At 54.9% G+C, this 22,691-nt stretch overlaps 2 protein-coding genes across 2 annotated transcripts in view; one reads left to right on the top strand and one right to left on the bottom strand.

Annotated features, from left to right (window-relative positions):
• Positions 1-22,691, bottom strand: part of LOC138101927 (uncharacterized) — a 958,962-nt gene that overhangs the window by 464,808 nt on the left and 471,463 nt on the right.
• LOC138101917 (zinc finger protein 436-like) lies at positions 6,898-7,822 on the top strand. The gene has a single exon (XM_068999667.1). The coding sequence runs from the start codon at positions 6,898-6,900 to the stop codon at positions 7,636-7,638; it is 741 nt and encodes a 246-aa protein (XP_068855768.1). The 3' UTR covers positions 7,639-7,822.

The raw sequence follows: 22,691 nt of genomic DNA, 5'->3' as shown, positions 1-22,691 counted from the left end.
GCCCCAGCGCAGGTGGGAGCCGCGCTCGGTTCTGGCGGGGCTCGGCGCTGGCTGCGGGCGGAGGGGGCGGCAGGGGGCTGGGGCGGGTTCGTTGTGCCGTGTGGGCGCCGTGTTCGCCCTGGCGTGAGGGCGCTGCGGGAGCGGCTGCCCGCGCTCTCCTTGCCGCTGCTGCCTCGGCAGGAGCCGGTGCCGGAGCAGCGCTGGCTCGTCCCGGCTGCTGTGGGTAGGACAGAGGTGGCTGCCCCGTCGGCGGGAGTGTGCGGAAAAGTTCCCGTGGCCAGAGGTTTGTGTCCCCAGAGGAGCCGGAGGAGTCCTGTAAAAGGAACTTTATTCCTGGACCAAGGGAGAGGCCACGGGGCATTTCCCGTGGGCTCTGTCCAAGTGTTGGAGGACGCAGCCTCCTTTTTATGCCGATTTCCGCGGCCGCATCTCCGTGTCCCTTTCCGCAGTGGCTGAGGTCCTTGGAAGGTACAGACTTCCCGATGCGCCTGCTGCATGTGCCCCTTAATGTGCACCCCCACTTTGTATAACATCCGATATTCATGGCTCTGTTAAGTCTTTGTTTCCTTTGTTCTCTGTTTCACCACTTTTCCTTGGCCATCACTTTGTCAAGAGCACTTTGAGTCCTTTAATTTTCCACAACCTCCTGGTCCTTCTGCTGAAAGAGGATCTGATGCCATCCCAGGGTGAAATGTGGCGTTGCTCATGGGAGTGGATTGGTGGGTGAGAAGGTCAGGAGCTGGAGCTGTGGGCTTGGTTATGATTTGGAGGACAGCTTGTAATCTAATGATGCATTGAAATGATCACTGGGTTCTCTGGCACCTGGTATGAATTTGTTTGGGTTCCCAGGGGCTGCTCCATGGTGTTGTAGGATTTGTTCTGGTGGCCGTTCATCTTTTCCCCATTTTTGGGCGCTCCCAGAAATGCCAGGGATGCATCAATTGACCTCTTTTCTCTGATTAAATCATCACATCCTTGGGTTCCCAAGTGATTTCGCTGACCTTGTGGCAGGAAAAGCAGCCCAGTGGTCAAACGCACCCTGTATAACCCAGACAGTGCCAGCAGATGTTGGAGTGGGGAGAGGGATGATTCCCCCCCGCTTTTGTGAGTGAAGTTCTCCCAACATTCTCCGTTTGCTGTTTTCCTTTGCAGCTTCAGGGATTTCTGTTGCAGAGTCCGAGATGCTCAGTGTGGGCTCTGCCTTTAGCGATGCAAATTCCGTCTGTGCAGGGAGGCAGAGCTTGGGGTGAGGGGCAGAGGGAATCAGCCCAATTCCTCTGGCAGGCAAGGAGAGCCTGGGTCATTGTGCACACTTCCCGCAGCAGAGTTAATTTGCATTTCTAAATCTCCTCTGCTGGCTGCCTGGAAGGAAGCTTCTTTTCCAGCTCAGCCATCGCAGGAGTTGCATGTGCCCCTCCCCCCTCCGCTCCCTTTTTTTTTTTCTTTTTACCTGTTTTTTAAAATGGTGTTTCATTAACTGTTAATGAGTTAAAGGGTCACCTTTAAAGCTCTTCCAGTTTTGCAAAATGCAACCTAAAGGTGAACCTCGAAAACCCATTCCAAAATTCTTCCATTACTAACAGCCACGCACACACATACACAGAAAAATCCAAAGCAATAACGATTTTTCTACTTCTTCCCCTAAGTCTAAAAATTGTTTCTCACACCCCTGGCCCAAACCCAGCTGACAATGTCAGAGTAGGATTATGAAAAAAAAAAAACCATTTTAATTGTGTAGTCTTGTCACTGAAACTGCGGGAAGAACAAAAACTCTCCAGCGACCTTTTTAGTGTTAGAGGTTCAAGGCATTACTTTATTCTGGCCAGGATGTGCAACAGAAATCGTTTCATGCACACATAGCCCGGGTGTGCAGAGAAAATCATCCCATGGCACGCGAGTTTTTCTCAATTTTTCCTCAACTTGATGCAGTCTAAACCCATCGAAATCCGTAGGTTTAATGTTCATTGGTTCCAAGTTGGGTAGTTCTTAGTATTTGGTTTCCTGTTGGCCCCGGATTGCTTGGCCTCTGATGTTCATTAGGTCCACACTCCTTGATTTCCTTCTCAGCCTTTTCCAGAGCAGGGGTCTCCAGCTGTGCCGGGGGCAGTGTCTGGGGTAGCTGTTCCTTGATGTTTGCTGATGGGCGTTGATGTTCTGTTGATGGGCGTTATCTTTTTGGTATCTTTTGGGCTGTTCCCAGTCTGTTGAGATGTTAAGCTCATCTCTGTTGAGTGGTGTAACATCCCTTAAGAAACACTTTAAAATTCCTTTCGCCAAGGCAGAGGCAAAGCAAGCCTGAGTAGAGAAATAAGCTTTTAAAACACTTCTGAACTTGGTCTATTTTCCAGCAATCGAATCCCGCCCAGCCCAGAGTGTGAGTGTAACTGAGAGCCAGAGTGGAGTTCTCCCGCTGTCTCCCGCAGCAGCTGTGGCGAGTGCAGGCACAGAAAGCTCTGAAGCTCGCCCGGTGCCAGCGAGGATTGGCCCCCAGTGCCCGGAGATGCCAGAGGAGGTGCCCAGCCAGACAATTTCAGCAGAGGATCTGTGGGCAGCCCCCGGGGCTTGCCCCGCTGTGGAGCCCTGGCTGCTGCTGCGGCCCCTTCTGTGCAGGGGCAGTGGCGGCCTGGCCTGCTCCTCCTGCAGCCGGGGAGTGCAAATCCGCGGGGCTTCCGAGAGCTTGAGGCGAGGCTGAGGGGTCCCCCCGTGTTCAGCTGTGCTGGCGGCTGTTTCTGTGCTCGGGGACACTTGGAATGGGCCACGCCCTTGGCCACCAGTGGTGCTTCTTTGCACTCCTCAGGCAGGACCCGATGTCCTGGTTGGATGCTGTGGGCAGCAAAGTCCCAAGGCAGGGTCTGTGCCAGCCGAGCTTCCTGTGGAAGAGATTTCACAAGAGACAGGATTCTGGCCACAGACTGCTTGAAACAGACATCCCTTATCTCCATCCCCCACTAGGTCGGGAATGAGCAGGATGAGGAATTGCAAACCTCAATTCCAGGGGAGATAATTGAGTATCTGCCCTGGGTCTGGCTCTTCTTGCCAAAGCCAATGGCAGCAGCCGTACCCGTGGCATCTTGGTTTCTCTCAGCAGCTTCAGAAGGTGTTTCTTTATTTCCCCATTCATTCTTTCCACCCGACCCGAACTCTGGGGCTGCCAGGGCGTTTGGAGGTCCCACTGTGTTCCTAAAGCAGCCAGAACGGCCTGAAGGATCCTTCCTGTAAAATGAGTTCCCCTGTCTGAGTCTATTGCTTCCACAATCCCATCTCTTGGAATTGTTTGTTCCAAACATGCCTTAAGAACTGGTGCAGGGATTGCTGAAGCAGTTGGAAATGCTTCTGCCCCGCTGTGAGCTGCCATGCTGTTAGCAGAAGATATTGAAGCCTTCCTGCTCAGGGCATTTCAGTGCCAGGCTCTTCCAGGCACCCCCAGCTCGGCCCTTTGAGCTGAGCATGCGGGCGCTGAGCTGCGCTTTGTCTCCTTCCCTTTCCTTAAGAGCAGCGTGTCTTGTCACTCTTTTCCCTTCTGCTGCCCTTGCAGACCCATCCCTAAACACCTTTTCTCCCTCAGGCCAGGGAATGTCTGGTCAATCTCTCCTAGGCAGGGTCTGGAGCTCTGTCACTTGACTGCAGCCATGGGTTTCTTGCCAGCCCCGTGTCCAGGGCCGTTCAAACAGGAGGCTGGGTTCAACCCTTCCCCTGTCCTCAACTCTGAATCCTCCTGTTCCATCCAACAAGTTTCATTCTGTAAGAACCCAGCGCTGCTCATCCATTTAGAGGCTCCTTTGGTTAACAAAGCTTTACCTTGATGCCAGGCTTGAACAATGAGAGATTCTGCTGCTGTCAGTTTTCAGGCCTCAGTTCCCATTAAAGCCGGGGCTGCACAATTCTGCAGACAATGAGGCCACTCTCTGGCCACTGGGTGAAACATTTGAGCCCAGGAATTCCTTTGGCATAGCCCTGTTTAACATCCACATGCAATTCAAATGCTTTTTCCCTGTCTGGGAGGGCCAGGGCAGGAGGCTCAGTTAATCTGCTTTTGAAGCCTTGAAAATTGTGCTTTCCTTCTGGTGTCCATGATGGGGTTTCTTGCCTGGCAGGAGAGGAGAGTTGTAGGGAGAGATGCCTGGCTCCAGAAGCGCTGCCTTTAGCAGGGACTCAGTAAGAGGCTGTAACCCCTTCCTTGCCTCCCTTGGAACAGGGTATTGCTTTTAGACACTACTTGTCCTGGATGCTTCAGAGGAATTTGGAGAGGCTCCATATCTGATTTTCCCTATTTCCCTGGGGCTGCCCACACTTCTGGGTTCCCTTCAGCAGAGGCCTCCGAAGACATCTGACACCAAGGTACAGCAGCATTAGCCTCTGTATCTCCTTTGACAATGTTAATTTGCATTCCCACTTCAGCCACCAAATGCCTTCCCAGTAAATTATAATCACAATTGGGAACAAACAGAAATTGATGCGTTTCAAACCCATCCCCCACATCTACTGATAGTGGTTGAATAAAACACACCTGCCAATCTTTCCCACTTATTCCCTGGATAATGAAAGAACTTCTTGACAATTTCCCCCCTTAGGTGTCAGATTCGGAGTGGATCGAGAGGCCCCTGTGTCCATCAGGAGCGGCCTCGTCTCGATCCAGACGCGCCCTGAATGTTCTCAAGGGCTCTGGTGCGGTGGGTCCCTGGTCTGCTGGGAGCTCTGCCAGCCCTGACAATCCATGTCCATGTGGGGTGGACTTGCTGGTGCTGAGGGTGCTGCTGTCTGTGCTTGCAGTGTCCTTCTGGCCTGCAGATGGACCCCTGATTCCTTGCCAGGGGCTGTTTGGGTGGGCTCTGCCGTGCCGAGGAGGGCAATGCCTGTGCCAGGTGCTTGTGGCCGCCGCCGTCCCCTGGGTGCTGGGGCCCCCTTGGGCCCTGCGGTTCATCCCTGGGGGGCTGTAGAAACTCTGCCATGGCCTTTGCCTTCACCTTGGCCTTTTGCTCATCCCTTCTTGCATTGCCCTGCTGAGCCTTTCTGGCCAAGTGCTGCAGGGGCTTCTTGTGCCTCTCCTGCAGCCCCCTCAGTGCCCGTGGGTGCTCATCCTCTGACAGCTGCTGAGCTTTCTGCAAAATCATTCGTTTCTCCAGTGACCCAAACAAGATCGATAAAAGAAAATCCTGATCCTTCCACATCCTGCAGCCTCCTGGGGGCCAGGGGCCACTGCCGGCCCTGCCTGGGGGGTGCTGGGGTCAGGCAGTGCCCGGCGCTGAGCCCCGGCTGCCCCACAGCCCCGGCCCGGCCCCACAGCTCCCCACAGGCCCCCAGCCCGTGCTGCCCTGTCCTGCTGCTCCCCACCACAGAGAAACACCCTGATCCTGAGCTTCTTTGTTTCCCAGTCCTGGAAACCAGGGATACGGAGGATCTGGATCAGCTGGCAAATTTTGAGGATAAGATGGTGCTGAAGAGCATCCCAGTCCTCACTTTTTTCTCTTCCTCTTTTTCATCTTCCTTTTCCTTTCTTATCACATAGATTCCTCCTGCTGCTGTTTGCCTTAACCATATTCCTGCACACTCCCTTCAACCAATCCCTTCCCAGCACACCAACACCATCCGTCCCCTGTTGCTGAGACCCCTTCTCCACTTCCTTTTTCCCCCTGCTGGGTGTCCATGTCCTTAATTAGCTCTGGGAGAATGTGCAAACTGCCTCAACATTGTCTCCTTTTGTATAGGAAACGATGTCCATGGTTCTGTTCAGGCTTTGTTGTTGTTCTGGAAGTTGAGGAATTGAGCAGGAGCTTGGCTGAGCAGCAGTGTGTGTCAGTCAGTGCCATTTTGTGGAGCTGCTGGTTTGTGCTGTCACTTGCTTGTGTGCAAGTGCGTGTGGCTGTGTCCGAGCAGATTCAGAGCATGTGTTTGTAAGGAGGCGTTGGTGTTGTTGGTTCGCTGGGGGTGCCCGGTTTTCGGGACATCCCCCCTGGAGCAGGGTGTCCCCCCTTGGTGCAGGCGCGGCCCTCAGGCAGCGCTCAGCCAATCAGAAGGCGCGGCGCTGGTGACGCAGCAGTTGCCAGGCAGAGCCGCAGCGCCCGGCGCTCCCCAGCTGGAGCCCACGTGTGGCCCGGCCTTGGCGCCCCCCGCCAGGGGAATTTGGGGAGGTGGGAGGGGGGGAGCGCCAAGGCCGGGCCGGGCCGTGCTGTGCTGGCAGAAGTGGCTGCGGCGGGGGCCGAGTGCGGGCAGGAGCGGCCGAGAGCCCAGCGCTGCCCCAGCCCGAGCTGCCGCAGCTGCATCGCTGCTCGTGCTGTGCGATCCGAGAGCTCTGGGGGGCAGAGCGAGCCAGGGCTGGGTGCTGGGCCTGGGGGGAGCAGGAGAAAGGCTGGAGGAGCAGGGCTGGAGACCAGAATGGTGAAACGATGGCCGTGGGAGCAGCAGGTGGGATTCTGCAGGAGAATGAGTAGTGTGAGGAAGAGGAGTGTGAGGAAGAGTAGGGACACAAGAGGAGGAGGAGGATCAGGAAGAGGAGGCACCCCCAGGTTCCAGCACTCGCTGTATCTGCAGCCTCCCCCCAGCCCCAGGAGCGTTGCCCCCCCCATCCCGCAGGTGATCAGGAAGGGGGATCCACGATTTTCCCGTGGCTGAATCTGGTGTTTCTGAGGTTTATTGGTTTCCATGTTGGTGCTTTGGTTTTTTTGTGGGGGCTGAATGTTTATATTTTGGAGGGGGTTTTGTCTGAATCTTGATGTTTTGGGAGTTTTTGGTCTGTGTCTTGATGTTTGTGGGACTTTTGTGCTGAATCTTGGTGTTTTGGAGGTTTTTACAGACACAAGATGCCTGGTGATGGCCTTGGGCAGGAGGAACCCCCATCCCAAGGTACTCACCCCTTGTTTCTCCTCACACCAGGATTTGTCATTCCCAAGGCATTGGTGGATGGAGGAGGAGGGAAAGCCCCGGAGATGCCGCACGAGGAGGGGCTGCAAACGCAGCCCAGAGAGATCCAAGGAGGAAAGAGCCCCCCTGTTTCGGGAAGGCAGCCGGAGATCCAGGGGGAGCTCGGAGCTGGGGGAGAAGCCTCAGGGTGGGGAGAAGCCCCACAAGTGCTTGGAGTGTGGGAAGAGCTTCAGATGGAGCTGCACACTGAGGGTACACCAGAGGATCCACACTGGGGAAAAGCCCTATGAGTGTGGGGAGTGTGGGAAGGGCTTCAGCCGGAGCTGCAGCCTGAGAAAACACCAGAGGATCCACACTGGGGAAAGGCCCTACAAGTGTCCCAAGTGTGGGAAGAGCTTCTCCAGCATCTTTTGCCTTATCCAGCACCAGGTGGTCCACACCAGGGAACGGGCCTATCAGTGCTTAGAATGTGGGAAGAGCTTCCGCCAGAGCTCCAGCCTGTGGACACACCAGCGCATCCACACTGGGGAGAGGCCCTATGAGTGTTCTGAGTGTGGGAAGAGGTTTCAGACCAGCTCAGATCTCCTCAAACATCAGCGCATTCACACGGATGAGAGGCCCTTCCGCTGCCCCGACTGCGGGAAGGGCTTCCAACGCAACTCCCACCTCATCAGGCACCGTCGCATCCACACCGGGGAGAGGCCCTACGAGTGTCCCCAGTGTGGGAAGAGCTTCTCCAGGAGCTCTCACTTGACCCAACACCAACGGAGGCACCGCTAAGGGAAGCCCTGCGAGTGCCCCGAGTGCGGGAAGAGCTTCGTGCTCTGCTCCAGCTCCATCCCCCGTGGGAGGATCGGCGTTGGATGATCCCCAGTGACCCCTGTGGGGCAGAGCCCTGGTGACCCCCGTTCCGGGTGATCCGCGCTGGGTGGGGGGAAGGTGTTGGAGAAATTTCTTTGCCTTCTCCTTGTGCTGCTGGGATTTGGTTGGGAATAAATTCCCTCCCTGTGCCCAGGCTGGCTCTGTTGTGCCCGTGCCGGTGCTCGGGGCGGGATCTCTCCTGGTCCTTCTCTCATCTCCTGGACCTTTCCTTGTATTTCCTGTCCCTGTGCAGTAGCAGAGGGCAGGGACAGAGCGGTTTTGGTGTCTCCCGGTATCCAGGCAGGGCCAGCCCAGCCCCGGGGGTTTTGAGGGGCTTTTGGGGGTCCCCCATTTTCGGGACATCTCCGCTGGAGGAGGGTGTCCCCCCCTTGCTGCAGCCCCAGCCCTCAGGCAGCGCTCAGCCGAGCAGGGAACGCCCTCAGCTGAGGCCTCGTTTTGTGGCAAAGCTGAGCCCCTGGACATTTCCATCCCCCTTTTGGGGTGCAGCTGAGCTCCTGGATACCTGGGTCCCCACTTTTGGGGCTCTATTTGGCTTGCACAGCCTGGTTTTGGTACCAGGGATGGTTGAGAGGTGGCTTCTGAGAGAAGGATCTGGAAGCTTCCTCCATGTCTGGCAGAGCCAATCCCTGGCAGCTCCAAAGATGGAGGTGCCGGATGCAGAGATGCCCCCACAGCCCCTGGGAAGGAGGGAGGAGTGGGGGGAGGGTGTTTTTAAGGGTCTTCTTTTCCTTCTCATTCTCCTGCTGTTATTTTTTCAGTGTCATCAATTTAATGAATATCTCTAATTAGAGCCAGTTGTGACCATGCCAGTGTTTGCTGAGGGATCTCTCCCGGTCCTTATCCCCACCCGGGAACCCTCTGTTCCATTTTCTCTCCCCTGTGTGGCTGCGGGGGGCAGGGACAGAGTGGCTTTGGTGGGTGCCTGGCACCGGGCCAGCGTCACCCCAGGCCATGGGCACGCCTGAGATCCCGCGTCCCTGGGGACACATTTCTGGGCACAACTGAGCTCCCACCTGCACCGCACCTCGGGGTTCCCCCTCCAAAAAACCCCACCGCGGGGCTGCAGCGTCCCTAAAGCCCCTCGGCCAATCAAAATCGTGGCCAGCGCTGGCCATGGGGCGAGTGGCGGCAGCTGGGGCCGTACTGGTGGCACTGGTGGTGCTGGGAGCCCCCCCGGCTGCGGGCCTGGAGCTCTTGGGTGAGCGGGGGGGGCGGGACGCAATGGGAAAGGGGGGGAGAAGGGGAAAAAGGGGTGATGGGACCCCTAAAATGAGTGAGAGGTGGAGGAGACCCTCAAAGGAAGAGCAGGAGGGGGCTGAAGAGTGGGGGAGAAACGGGTCGGAGGAGGTGGGAAAGTGGGGAAAAGTGGAGGATGGGACCCGAAAACCGAGCGGGAGTGGGCTGGGGATTGGGGGATTGTGGGGGAAAAGGGTGGAAAGGGTGAAAAGGGGGGAATGGGACTCCCAAACTCCTCTGGGGAGCAGCTGGAAATGGTGGGAGAGGGGATGTGAAATAGGGAGAATGGTGGAAAAGAGGAAGTCAGAGCACGGGCAGGAGGGTCCCGTGGCGGCCGTGGGGCACAGGGGGTGCGGAGCGGGGATCCGGGGTGGCTCCCGGAGCTCTGGGCGTGCTGGGGGCTGCAGGGGGGCACCCCCTGAGCTGTGTCCCGCACACACAGGGGTGTTCCAGGGGATGATGAAGTCCGAGTGTCACTTCATTAAGGGCACCGAGCGGGTGAGGTTGGTGCAGAGGAGCATCTGACAGCGGGAGCAGCAACTGCACTCGCCAGCGATGTGGGGCTGTTTGTGGGGGACAGCCCGTGTGGGGAGAAACAGGCGCAGTGCTGGAACAGCCATCCAGCCAGACTGGGGTACAAACGGGCTCTGGCGGACAGGCTCTGCCGGCACCACCGCGACATCGTTGCCCCGTTGCTCGCGGCCCGCAGAGGTGCAGAACGTCGGGCAGAGCGAGTCCCCTCGGGCCCTGCCCTGGGGATGAGCCTGGAGCCCCTCAGCCCCCCTGGTGCCCATCCCCGGGGCCTCTTGTCCTTCCAGCTTCCCCTGAGCTCTCCACTCCCTCACAGTCCATCCCAGTCCCTCCCAGTCCATCCCAGTCTCTCCCAGTGCCCCCGCGCGTGTCCATCGCAGCCCTGCGTGGCGCTGACGCCCCTCAGCCAATCAGAGCGCGTCTCTCTGATGACTCATCAGTTGCCAGGCAGACCCGCAGCGCCGAGTGCCCCGTGCTGGACTCGGCCTCCCAGTGCCGCGCGCTCCATTCCCAGTCGCTCCCAGTGCCCTCCCAGTGCCTCCCCAGTGCCCTCAATCCACTCCCCTCTCACGAGGGCAGCTCACTTCTCTCAAAACACCCCAACCCAAAGCTGTCTGTGCTTGTCTCTTGTCCTGTTTTTCGGTGTTGAGCATTCCATCAAGAGCCACCCTTCTTTTTAGCCTTGGCAAAGGGGCTGGGAGAGGGTTTGGGGGATCCTCGGAAGGCAGGGAGGAACTGGGATGGGGTTTGTGGAGTCCTGGAGGGGATGAGAGTGGGTTTGGTATTTGCTGGAAGGTTTAACGGCGTTCTGGACAGATTGTGGACAAAAAAAAGAGGGGTTAGGGGGTCCTGATGGCGCTCTGGGGGCTTTTTGGAGAGGTCCTGACCCCTGTGGACCCCCCAGAGATGGCAGCGGACACTGCCCGAAGCAAGATTCTGATGGGGATCAGTGACTTCGTGTTGGGCTTCATCTTCCTGGTGCTGGGGCTCGGCTTTCACTTGCTCGAGGAGGTGACGGGGGATCCCAGGAATCGCATCCCCCCTCCCCCAGAGCGTGTGTGCCCCCCCAGGCCCCCCAGCCCGGTGTCACCCTCTTTGCTCTGCCCACAGAGCTCCTGAGCTGCCGGCAGCCGCAGCCCCTCCCTGTGGCCTTGGGCCTGGCCGGGACCCCCCGCTCCATCCCCGCGCTGATTTTGGGGGGTCGTGTGTCCCCCCAGCCCCGCTGTCACTCTGCCCCTGCCCGTCTGCTCCCAGTGTTCCCAGTAAGGCTTCCCAGTTCGTGCTGATCCCGCTTATTGGGGGGCACTGGGGAGGGACTCTGGAGAACCCCACGGGGGGGCCGAAATTGGGGGGGCAAAACCGGCCCTGGGATGGATCGGCAATGGGAACCCCCGTGTGTCCCCCCCGTGTCACCCCACTCTGGGTGCTGGGAGCCCCCGGCTGCAGGCGAGGAGCTCTTGGGTGAGTGGGGAGGGGTGCAGGGATGATGGGAAAGGTGTCTGAGAGGGGGATAAGGGCCAGGGGGACAGTGGGAAAGGGCTTCCCATGAGAGTCCCTTCGTTTCCCCATCACTTGATCTCTTGAGCTGTTCCCTGGGGCTCTCGGGGGGGCAGAACCTCACTGGGGTGGTCCCCAAACCCCTGTCCCTCCCTGAGGGTCTCATGGGGAGTTCCTCCCCACCCAGCAGCTGGTGCTGAGGCGGCCGTGGGGCAGAGAGGGGTGGGAAAGGGGTGTCCAGGGGGGTCCCTTGAGCTCCCAACCTGCTGTGGGGTGCTGGGGGCTGCTGGAGGGGGGCACCCCCTGACCTGTCTCCCACACAGGTGTGTTCCATTCCTGGGGAAAAGCCCACTGGCACTTCCTTGATGACAACAACTGGGTGAAGTTCATGGACAGGAACATCTACAACTGGGAGCAGTTTGGGCACAGGGGATACCCCAAAATTTGGAGGTGGGATGGAGTTGTTTTGAGGTGGAATTGAGCCCTTTGCAGTGGGATGGAGTCGCTGTGAGGCGCCTTCGATCCCTCTCGGCTTTTGGGGTGCAGAGCTGTGAGGGACTGAAATGTTCCGGGTTAGTGGCTCAAACCATTGGCCACCGGCAGCAGCAGCGGGGCCTTTGCTGGCCGTGGGCACAGGGAGCGCCCGGGGGCACAGGGGGGGGAACACCCAGCCCGGAGGGGCCGAGCCGGGCCTGGAGCCAGGGAAGGGCAGAGGCCGATGGGAAGCAGATCTGGCCAGGTGGGACAGGGCTTGGGAGCAGGGCAGCGCCCTCCCTTACACAACTGGCCCAGCTCTGGGAACCCGCCCGGGCCAGGCCCGGGACATGCACACAGAGGGCTGGAGGTTGCCATCCCTTCGCATGGGCCATGCCTGGCTCAGCTGCGCTGCCGGGAGGGGCAGGGCCATGTCTTAGAAGGGGCCATAAACCATCAGAGCCCCCAAAGTGCCCCGGGATCCACAGTGTGACATCGGACACTGCAAAACTCCCCCGGGGGAGGTACCTGGGTGTTCACCCAAACCTGAACCTGTATTAACCCACCGAACTTGGAGTTTCCGGGGCTTCCCCAGCCCCCACGGGATCCAGCCTGGGACCATCACTTACACCAAGGACAGCGACATTGGAACAACCAAAACCAAAAGTTTTGTTGCTGATCCAGGGCTGCTGACTGTGTATCCTTCTACTCTCATACTTTCTTGGCCCTTATACGTTTCCTAAGTGTTACTTTTATGCTTTTAATATTACTGGAGATGGTAACCAAAAGGGCTCCAAACCCCCTTCACACAGCAAACAAACTGTTCTGAAATAAACCCTACAGAGATATATTTATGAACACAGATCTTTCACTGTTGTTTCACTCTCATCTGCCCCAGGGGAGCCATGAACCAGACCCTGGGTTACCCTCGCCTTCAGGGCCGGGGCGGAACAGGAGCCGGACACGGGGGAAGCTTCTGGAAGCTGCTCAAGGAAGCCACCCCTGGAGGCCCCCCATTTCCAAAGCCTGGCCATGCAAACCCAGGACACTGGATCCAAACATGGATCACTCAGGAGGCACCAGGGCTCTGCCTGTCGTGGTTTGACGCAGCTGAGCGTCAAGCACACGAAATCTGTTACTTTTCATAAGGGGAAAATAAGAAGATATTGAGGAAAACTAGAGAGCTGCGAGGCAGAACAGGTTCAAACTTAAACAGTTGCTGTACAAAGAAAAAGTTTATTACCAACAGAATTAAATGTAAAAAGAAATAACAAGAAATTCAAGCAAACTTCCCCTCTCTTCCAGCACTTCCCTCCTTTTACCCAACTCGCACAAAGGAAGCAGAACATGGGATTTTAGTCAGTGTTGCAGTTCTTGAAGAGTCTCTTTGTTATGCTTAAGGAAAAAAGGGTTTTCTTCTGCATCACGTGGTTCCCAAAGTGCCCCCAACAGCAGACCCGCCCGGAAAGAAACAATCTGCTGTGGTGTAAAACATCTCTGCCCTGAAAAATCTCAGAGTTCCTTCACACTGCCAGAGAGGGGCCTTCACATGGGGTTATTAATCTTTTTAAGGGTGAGTTATTCTGGCCTGAACACAAAGGGTTGGGTTGTTTTTTTTTCTTTTTGAGACAGGAAGTCTCTAAAAGCCTCTCAATACTTCTATATAGCCTGGCACAGGCACTTTTCATAATTTTCATGGGCCACGGGTGAACTTTCCATCCCTCCATGTACTCCAAATGGATCAAAGAGACAAACAGTCTGTGATATTACAGTTTCTTACCACGGCCTGCAGGAAGTTTTTTAAGCTGCGCACGAGAATCGCGGCACCGCCCTCTTTTCTCCCGTTGCCATTTCCAGCTCCGTCCCACAGGACTCACTTTCTCTTCTCTCTGACTCCGAAGCCGCCACGTTGAAGAGTGTTCTTGTTCGGGCTCTACGGTGGAGAAAGCCTGGCTCCCTTTGTGCTGCTGGCTGCGTGGTGTCCTCTTCAGTTCAGCGCGGAGTGTGCTGGCTGCAGACAGGAGGCTCCGCCGGCTCCCGCTGGCTCCGCCGGCCCCGCGTGGAGAGGAGAGGGACCCGCCGGTGCCAGGGAGCCGCGCCGGATGGGTTTAGCTGTGTGGCACTCCATGGCTGGCTTTAGCTGCCTGCGGCTCTGGGACAGTTCCCCCCCAGCAGTGACACGGGGTCTGTGCTGCGGCGTTGGGAAAGGAGGGGGTGCAGGGGCCCTGACCCGGCGGGGCCCGGAGGCTCCAAGGTCCCCTTCCATCTTCCGGCAGGCAAGTTGGAACAAAAGGAATTCCCGGCTTTCCGCATGGTCTAAAGATGTAAATTGTGAGAAGCATCATTAGTCTAAAAGACTGTCCATCAACTCAGGGTCAACCCACTACACCAGCCCTGCTGGAAGTGGGCAAGGGCACCAGAAACCCCAAGGCCCAGCCAGTGCTGCTTCTGGAGGTGCTGGGAGCGGCCAGGGAGGCAGCGCCAAACTGAGGGATAGGAAGGTCTCTTCCGGCCTGGATGAATCTGGGACTTGGGGATCGCCCCAGGCCAGGTGCAGCACCCGGCACTTGGCCTTGTGAGGCCTCGTAAGGTTCTCGTTGTGCCACTTCTCAGGCTTGCCCAGGTCCCTGTGCACGGCCAAATCCGGCCATGGTGCCCCTGCCACGCTCAGCTGCCCGTCCCCTGCAAACGTGCTGAGGGGGAGCTCGAGCCCCTGCCTGTGTCATCGGGGACGCCACTAAAGAGCCCCAGGGCCAAGGCAGAGCCCTGAGGGACACCCCTCGTCCCCGGCCTGCAGCTGCACATGGAGCCAATGCCCCCAAGTCCCTGGCTGCGGCCATCTGGCCAATGGCTCATGCCCTGAGTAGCCCACCCGCCAAAGCCAGGGCTCTGCAGTGTGGGGATTGGGCTGTTGAGTGGGACCGTGGCCAAAGCCTCACAGAGGCCAGGGGCTACAAGTGCCCAAGTCCAGGGCCTGCTCAGTGCAGGCTCGGCTGCTGAAGGGGCGCCGGGTACAGCCCTTTGGGACACAGGTGCGTGATGTCAGGGCCCTTGGCCATGCGGAACATGGGGGTGCCCAGAGACCCTTGTGACATCACAGAGCCCTGGCCGAGGGTATCTAAGGGGCACAGAACCTTGGAATGCCCAGTCCAGTGAGAGCCACTCTCGCAGAAGGAAGCAGCTCCCGTGATCCTTCTGTGCTACAGGACCTCAGAGATGGAAGAGGACAAGGCAAACCCCAACTCCTCCCAGCCAGCCACCCCTGTGCCCAGTGGGCTGCAAGACCAGACCCTCAGCTGGCACTTGGTGGGGGCAGAGAGTGCCTCAGTCAGGCCCCAGAGAGACACTGAAGAGGAGCAGGGGCCCTTTGTCATCAAGGAGGCGGAGAGGAAACCTGGCATGGATGAGGAGCCTTGCCAGGGGAGAGACACTCGGCCCCAAGAGCTTCGCCTGTGGGAAGAGGTGACAGGCCGTGAGTTGTCCCAGTGGGTACCAGCAGGGCCAGTGCAGGACGTGTCCCTGTGCGGAGTGTGGAGTCACCAAGGGCTGAACCCGTGGAAGATGGGTGTGAGCGTGCAGTGGGGAGATGGGGCACAGCAACTGCTCTACCAGTGGGAACAAAGAGTGAAAGTCCAGGAGCTGCCCCAAGGGGAAGAAGAGGGGAATGACCCAAAGTTGTCCCAGCAGGGCGAAGGAAGGGTGAGGGGCCAGGAGGCAGACAGGGGGTCACTCCTGGCAGAGAAAGGGAGCGAGGAGCGGACCTCAGCTGGAGACAATGAAGACTGCCAATACCACACCCAGCTTGAGCTGTCCCAAGAGTGCCAAGGTGCGGCAAAGCCAGAGCTGTCCCAAGGAGAGGTCAGCAGCTCCCAAGACCCCTCTGACGGGGATGACGGCATCGAGCCAGAGCCGTGCCACGCAGAGCTCAATGAGTGGGAAGAGTACATCTACCGAGAGGTTTCCATAGAGGAAGATGGCAGCGACAGAGACCTCACACGGAGCACCTGGCAATACACGTGCATCTTCAGCTTCGGGGTCCCGCCCTCGCTGCCGAAGGCCGCCGCCTGGGACGGACTCGGCGTCCTCGAGCTGCGCGAAGAAGGCGGGCGCCGAAGCCTGGCAGCTCTTGCGGCAGACGGGCTCCCGGCGCCCGTCCCTCGGGAGGCCTGGGCCGAGCGCCGGGCACGGCAGCCGCTCTGTGCCTCGCTTTTTGCCCTGCGAGGCCGAGCCGCCACGGGACCCGCAGCTTGTCCTGTGCTGGCCTGGCAGGAGCCGGGGCCTGCCCCGCGCAGCCCCCGCGGCCCCTCGGCTGCCCAGCCGGCTGCCCCCAGCAAGCGGCCCGGCCGCCTCAGGCGGGCGCTGCGGGCGCTGCGGGCGCTGTTCCGCTGCCGCTGCCTGGCGCCGCGGACGCGGGAGTAGCGCCCGCCCGGCCCGGGGCGGCCTCGGCCTGGACGGGCCCCGCAGCCTGAGCTGCCCCGGCTGCTTTGGGCCGTGCCGGGGGCGTCTCCCCGGTGCCCAAAGTCACCGGCGTGGCCGGCCCCAAGCAGCGCCCGTGGAGCGCGCTCGGTGCCGGCGCGCTCGGCGGGGAAGCCCAGAGAGTCACCAAGAGACCCTGCCGGGCACCCGCTGCCACTGGCACCCTGGCAGAGCCAGCGTCGCCCCGAAACCGCGTCCCCGAGGGCCACATCTGCACAGCTCCTGAACACTGCAGACACAAGGACTCCACCACCGCCCTGGAAAACTTCTTCCAGTGCCTCACGCCTCTGCCAAGGAAAAACTGCTTCAGATATTGAATCTGAACCTCCCCTGGTGGCACCAAAGGCAACGGACATGGCTGCAGGACATTGACTCAACAAATGCAAGTTGACTTTAAGAAATAGTAATGCTTTAAAAAAAAAAACAACAAAAATTAAGAAAAACTCCTCATACAGGAAAAAAGAATAGGAATAGGAATATTGTGATGACAAAGAAATAGCAGTAGTAAATAGGAAGAAGAAGAAAAAGGAATAGAATATTAATAAAAATAGTAAGTTGAATAAGAATAATAAGAGCATAGGAAGAAGAAGAAGAAGAGGAAGAAGAAATAGTAGTAAGCAATAAGAATATGAAAAAGAAAAGAATAAGCATAACAAGTGAATAAGATTAATTAGAATAAGAAGAATATGATAAAGAAGAAGAAATAGTAGTAGTAAATAAGAAGAAAAATTAAAATAGGAATAAGAAGAATAAGAGTAAGACAAAGAAGAAGAAGCAAGAGTAGTAGAACTAATTAAAAAGAAGAAGGAAAAGAAGAAGACTTAGATGAAGAAGAGGAAATAGGAAATAGTAATAAGAAGAATATCAAATTAAAATACATATCCACACATCCTCTAAAATCCCATCCCTCCCATTCGTTGTTCAATAAAATGCATGTCCAATAAAATCCGTTTGTTGCCCTCATATGGTCTCACTTGCACCTTCCCTGGGGCACAGGTGTCTCTCCCTCTTGGCATCCTAACCCATGGGCAGGGTCCCTTCCAGCCACAAGCATGCCGGGATTCTGTCAGGGACTCCCTTCCCTTCTTCCCTCTGCTTCCAGCTGGAGAATGTGCAGCAAAGCAGCCTTTGCTGTCTACTCTGGGAGCCCTCCCAGCTACTGGACCTTGTCCCCTGGCCCTGCACAGCTCCCTTGGGAGGCACGGCAGGACCAGCAGCCTGGGAGCCTCGGGAATGCCCCTCTGGGATCCATGGCAAACACTGCAATGGGCTGGAATTCCAGTTCCCAGCAAGGAAAAGATGTTCCTGCCCTTGAAGGCAAAGCTCTGAAGGGGCTGAAACCCAAATGGAGCAAGATCTTACAGTGACATTTCACTGCCAGCCTCCATAACTTCATCCAGGGCTGCTTTAGCCCCTGAATTGGGGAAAAAAAACATCAGGGGAGGGTCTTTGGCTGGGAGCTGCCCTGGGCAAAGGGAGACACTGGGAGGGAAAAAGAGCAGGCAAAGGAAGGCAGGAGAGAAAGGAGGAGCTGGCAAAGAGCATCACTCCGTATCTCTGAGGGAAGGGGAAGCCTTTTGTAGTATGGAAACCAACAAAAACTCGGAGTATCTCTGCCAGGCCACTGAAGGCCTCTCCTGCCCCACTCTCCCCAAGCAAAGTGCCCCTCCTTGCCCATCCTCGCAGCACTGTCCTCATGCCCTTCTGCTCGTTGTGGATGGTGGGGCAGAGGGTTTGTTCCAGGGCATCCTGCAAGCACCAGGCAGGACAGTTCCACCAGGATGGGAACCCAGCTCAGGGCTGAGGGACTCAGAAAATCTAAACACCAACACAACACCAACAGGGCACATTTGTCATTTTTGCTACAAAAGGCAGCACTGAAAATGATGGGTAATGAGAGCCTCCTAATCACCCCAATCCCTTCTCCATTTTAAACTTCCTCTGAAATAACCAGAACAGCTCTTCAAATTCCTTCATCTTTGTCAGTCCCAGATCTTTTGAGAGCAGACTGGGGAAGAGAGCACAACATCAGCATGTTGGTAATCAGACATGGCTTGTTGTCCATTTCTCCTTACTCAATTACAGTGGTAGATATTGGGAATAACCAGCTGTCCTGAGGAATTTTTCCTGCAGCAAGTTATTTTCCTATCATGTCCATCTGTAATTTTATTACTTTATTACTTATTAAATGACTTACTACTTATTAAAGCACCAATATAAATACAGTACAGCAACTTGCAATTACTCCCCCTTATATTTATAAACCTCAAAGTCTTCCAGGTCTTAACAACAGGAAAAACCCTGTGTCACCCTTTTGCAGAAGAACATATTTAGGGTTTGGACACATCCTCGGCAGGACTAAGTAGGAAAACAGCTGAAGCTCCAGCAGATCCTTAATAAACTTTTGCCTGCTGGGTATCGGGAATAAAACTGTGTTATTTCAGTGTCTTGATTTTTTATGAATCTAGTTATTATCTATTAATTACTTTTCTCTTTTTGACTTTTCAAAAGCTGATGTTGCACAAAAAAGTGAGCTCTGGAGACCTGAAGCAAGCTGGGCACTTAGGGCTGAACTGCTGCATCTGCTTCACAGAGAATTTTTATTTGACCCCAGGAATGCTGGTTGCTCAGTCAGACTAAACAGCTTTGATTCATTTCAGTGTGGGAGGATTGGGGTGTGCAGCTCCAGGCCAGGCTGGCAGGGTTGAACAGGAATTCCCAAACAGCCTTGGAGTCCTGGCCCCCTCAGCATTCCCTGCTCCACCCGGCCCCAGCCTGCCGGGAATCAGGCTCAGCAGCAAAAGCACAAATTCTGAATGTCTCAGGAGTGCTGTACAAGACACAATGATCACAGGCTGCGATCCCAAAGCCCCATCTCAGGTTCTCATCTGGGCTAAATGCTGTATTTTGGGTTAGGAACAGGCTGCCTGACCCGGCCCCAGCTCTCTTTGATAGTTATCAGCACCCGGCTGCTCTCGGGCTCCGCGGGAGCGCAGAGCCGCAGATAAACCCTGCACCGAGCTGTTCGCCCAGAGACAAAACTTATTTTCTTCTGCACACCGAAGTTCCTTTCATGCCACCTGGCTTAGATGAGCTGCTCAGGTTTGGCCTGCTTGGATTTGAACAGCTGCTCCCCCAAGATGAAGGGACAAGGCCAGGAGCAGTTAATAACTTTCTTCACTGGAAACACTGTTGAATCATTCCTTTCCCTCCCCACAGACTGCATAAAGCCTCCTCAGTGTTTGAGTCTAACCAACCTTTCAACTGGAAATAGCAGCCCTCGGTGGGATTTTCCTGTCCTGGCACCAGTTTCTCTCACAAGTGTCCACCTGGCTTCTAGCCAGAGGTAAAAACGGCATTTCTTAAAGCCAAATTTTGACATAGGGGAAGATCTGGGTGGAAAACTCAAAACAACCAAAATTAGTGTAGGCTTATACCTACAGAGGAGACCAGGGCCATCTCTTTTCCCTAATTCACATTATTTCCTACCCTGCCTTTGACTTTAACACTCATTCTCTGTACCACAAGAACTGTTCTCTGTTGGCTTTTATAGCTGCAACTGTTCTGGCTGTCTTTGCAGCTCTCCAAAGCCTTCAGTCTCAGACAGGACACCTGATTTCTGAAATTCCACCCCTGGACTCATACACACTCCTGCCCCAGCACCCCAGCCCTTCTCCACAGAGCTGCTTCCCACGGGTCGCCCCAGCCTGTGCTGCTGCCTGGGGTTGTTCCTCCCCAGGTGCAGGATGTGCCTTTGCCTCTGTGGGATTTCCAAAGGTTCCTCTCTGCCCATCTCTCCCACCTGTCCAGGTCCCTCTGAGGCTGCACAGCCCTCAGGGGATCAGCCACTCCTCCAAACGTTTTATCACCAGTGAACTCCCTGAGGAGGCATCAACCCCATGGGCTCTGCCTGTCCTGCTCCAGCTCCCTGCTCCCACCTCCCATCACCTCTCTCGTGTTTATCACCATTCCAGTTGCTCTGTCTTTTCTTATGGAGCAAGAAAATAAGAAAAAATCCAGGTGGATTAACACCAAATTATGCTGGCATTTTACAGAGAGCATGAAAGACAACGACACAGACAATTTTCTAAAGCAAAAGCACTGCTGCAGTCACAACACCACCTATCAAGGAAAAATCTGTTCCCTACAGTAAGGAATCAATTTTAATACAAAGTCCCATCAGCTCAAGGTGGTACCAATTAATCAAAACAATTCACTTGCAGATTCTTTACAGTCACTCTTTTATAAAGGGTAATTCTTTTCTTACTTGCTATTCCAGTGTTGGCACAAAGGAGGTTTAAGCTGACTTTCATCCAATCTTAAAAAACAAATCATAGCTGTAGTTTAAAATAGTTGGGATTGTTTATTCCTCTTGGTTCTAGGTGCCAATTCAAATACTGAAAAAATGATCAAAAACCAGTACTACTGCCAAAATGAACAGCTCAGAAATGCCAAAGTCACGATGCACAGTACAGAGCAATACTAAAATCTCTGGGGTTTAACACAGTATGAGGAGCACACAATTAGCAAAGTCCAAGTAAGTCCTGGATTCACATGCCCACACACACCCCAGGTGTGCACCCTTATAAAATTAAATACTCACTCACTGTGAACAGTCCTGGGTGTTCTTACGAAGATGGTGAGTTGCTAATTGAATTTGAAGCACAACAGATGCTTAGTGCTCCAACCAAACACTGCTTTTCCTATATCTATTAAGTGTATGTATTTGTGTGGATATGTACACACACTCTTCAGCTACCAAAGTAACTAAAAAAGATCAGCCAAAGGCTTTCTGCTTCCCCAAACTGAAGAACTCAAGCCATGAGCTAAAAACCTCAGCAATTCCAGAGAGGAAACACTGCAGTGATGCCACAGTAAACACCAGTTCTGATTAAAACTGAATTTATAATGAATGCCTTTTTAAAAGTTGAAAAATATTTTTGGGCATGGCTTCTGCACAAAAATCCTCTTCCACAAGAATCTGCCAACTACTACAGAGCTCCTCAGGGTTTAAAGTGTTACTCCAGGTTGTGCCTGGGCCAGCAGGGCAGGGCTCGGAGCTCTGCAGTAAATTCCTGCCATCAGGCAGCCGGGAGATAAGGGCTGGGAAAAGAAAAAAGAACACAAACACAACAAACCCCAGAGCCCACTGGCCACATCTCCTGAGAGTCAGAGACCTTGTAAAATGTCACCTTTGTCTTCCCTGATGCCAAACTACTGACGGGAGGTTCAGAACAAGGCACAGGGATGTGGAAAGAAGAATTTAACAAACCTCAACCACTAAACTTGTCTCGCACTTTGTTTTTCAAGCATTTTGCAGTTCTGCTCTCAGAAAGCCATGAAAGTTTCATGAAACTTCCATGGAGTTTAAATCAAGGATTTAAGCTGTAATTTTTAGCCCTCTCCCTGAACACTGACTGGTACCTGCACTTATGTGCACACACTAAAATAGATCATTTCTGTCAAACTCTGCTCCACAACACCAGGAACGGGAACAAAGCACGTCCATGTGCATTTGGCAATGACAGAATGCACAGACCCACCTGGGGATTCCACTGGCAGCCCTTACGCTCTGCAAAAACCCTTCTGCCCTTTTCAGGCTTCAGTATTAAACACTGAGCAAAAGAAACTGTTGCAGATACTGCAAAGGCCATCTCTTGCAATTTCTGTTTGGCAGAAGTTTGTGCAGGTCCTTCATCCTGGTGCAGGGGAGGCTGCTGCTGGGTAATCTTCCTCCTGAAGCCCTCGAGTGACAGGAATTCCATTTCAGATCACAGCTATGCACAGCCACCAAATCAGCTGCCACAGACCTGGCAAAGTATTAGGGCAGGACACAGCAAGTTTTACACAAAAGGCATTAAAATCTCACAACAGAAGAAGCCCCAGATGGACAAGGAGACAGGTTTGCTTTATGGCATTTGCAAAGAAAATTCAGATTTAAGCACTGTAAAGTCAGCTTTAAAATCACAAGGCTGCAACAGATGCTCATTTAATGAAATAACAGCAAACTGAACCCCTTTCGCATCTTCAAGTGTCTGTTTGATCATAACACAGGTTCATCCTCACCATCATCCCCCCACATGACCACAGACATACTGCAGCTCCCTGGAAATGGCATCGAATCACTTCCTCCGCAATTCCCGTTAATTTCCCGCAGCACAGCCCCAGCTGGGCACGAGGAAGCTGTGGCTGCTGCTTTGTTTCCTGAACTTCAAGTGAACCCAGCTCTGCCCACAGCTACAGCTGCTGTTGATCACTGAATTACAGAATCATGCACTGGGCTGGGCGGACCTTAAAGCCCATCCAGTGCCACCCCTGCCCTGGGCAGGGACACCTCCCACTACCCCAGGCTGCTCCCAGCCCCACCCAGCCTGGCCGTGGACACTGCCAGGGATCCGGGGGCAGCCCCAGCTTCTCTGGACAAAGCATAAGGAAAGTGCTTGTGCTCCTCCACAGATCTGAGTCAGCCACAGTGGCAATAAAACCCTGGGCTTAAGGATGTACTTAAAAACATCAGAGATGGTTCCTGTGCTTTTATAGGTAAAAGAAATCAAATGTTACATGGAAACAGTCAGGACTTCAATGCACTCAGAAAGGCCCTTCATGAATATCAGGCAAGAGGACAGAAATTAGAAAACACCTTCAGCCAAGTAAAACTGGCTTCATTTACTGAAACTACAGTAACCACCTGCTTTTGTTGCCTCTGTGCTCTTACAATACTGTCCAGAATTACCATG

This window comes from Aphelocoma coerulescens, unplaced genomic scaffold (assembly GCF_041296385.1).
Source record: "Aphelocoma coerulescens isolate FSJ_1873_10779 unplaced genomic scaffold, UR_Acoe_1.0 HiC_scaffold_56, whole genome shotgun sequence".
Lineage (NCBI taxonomy): Eukaryota > Metazoa > Chordata > Aves > Passeriformes > Corvidae > Aphelocoma > Aphelocoma coerulescens.
The sequence above is the reverse complement of the archived record's forward strand: the minus strand, read 5'-3'. Positions and strand labels throughout refer to the sequence as shown.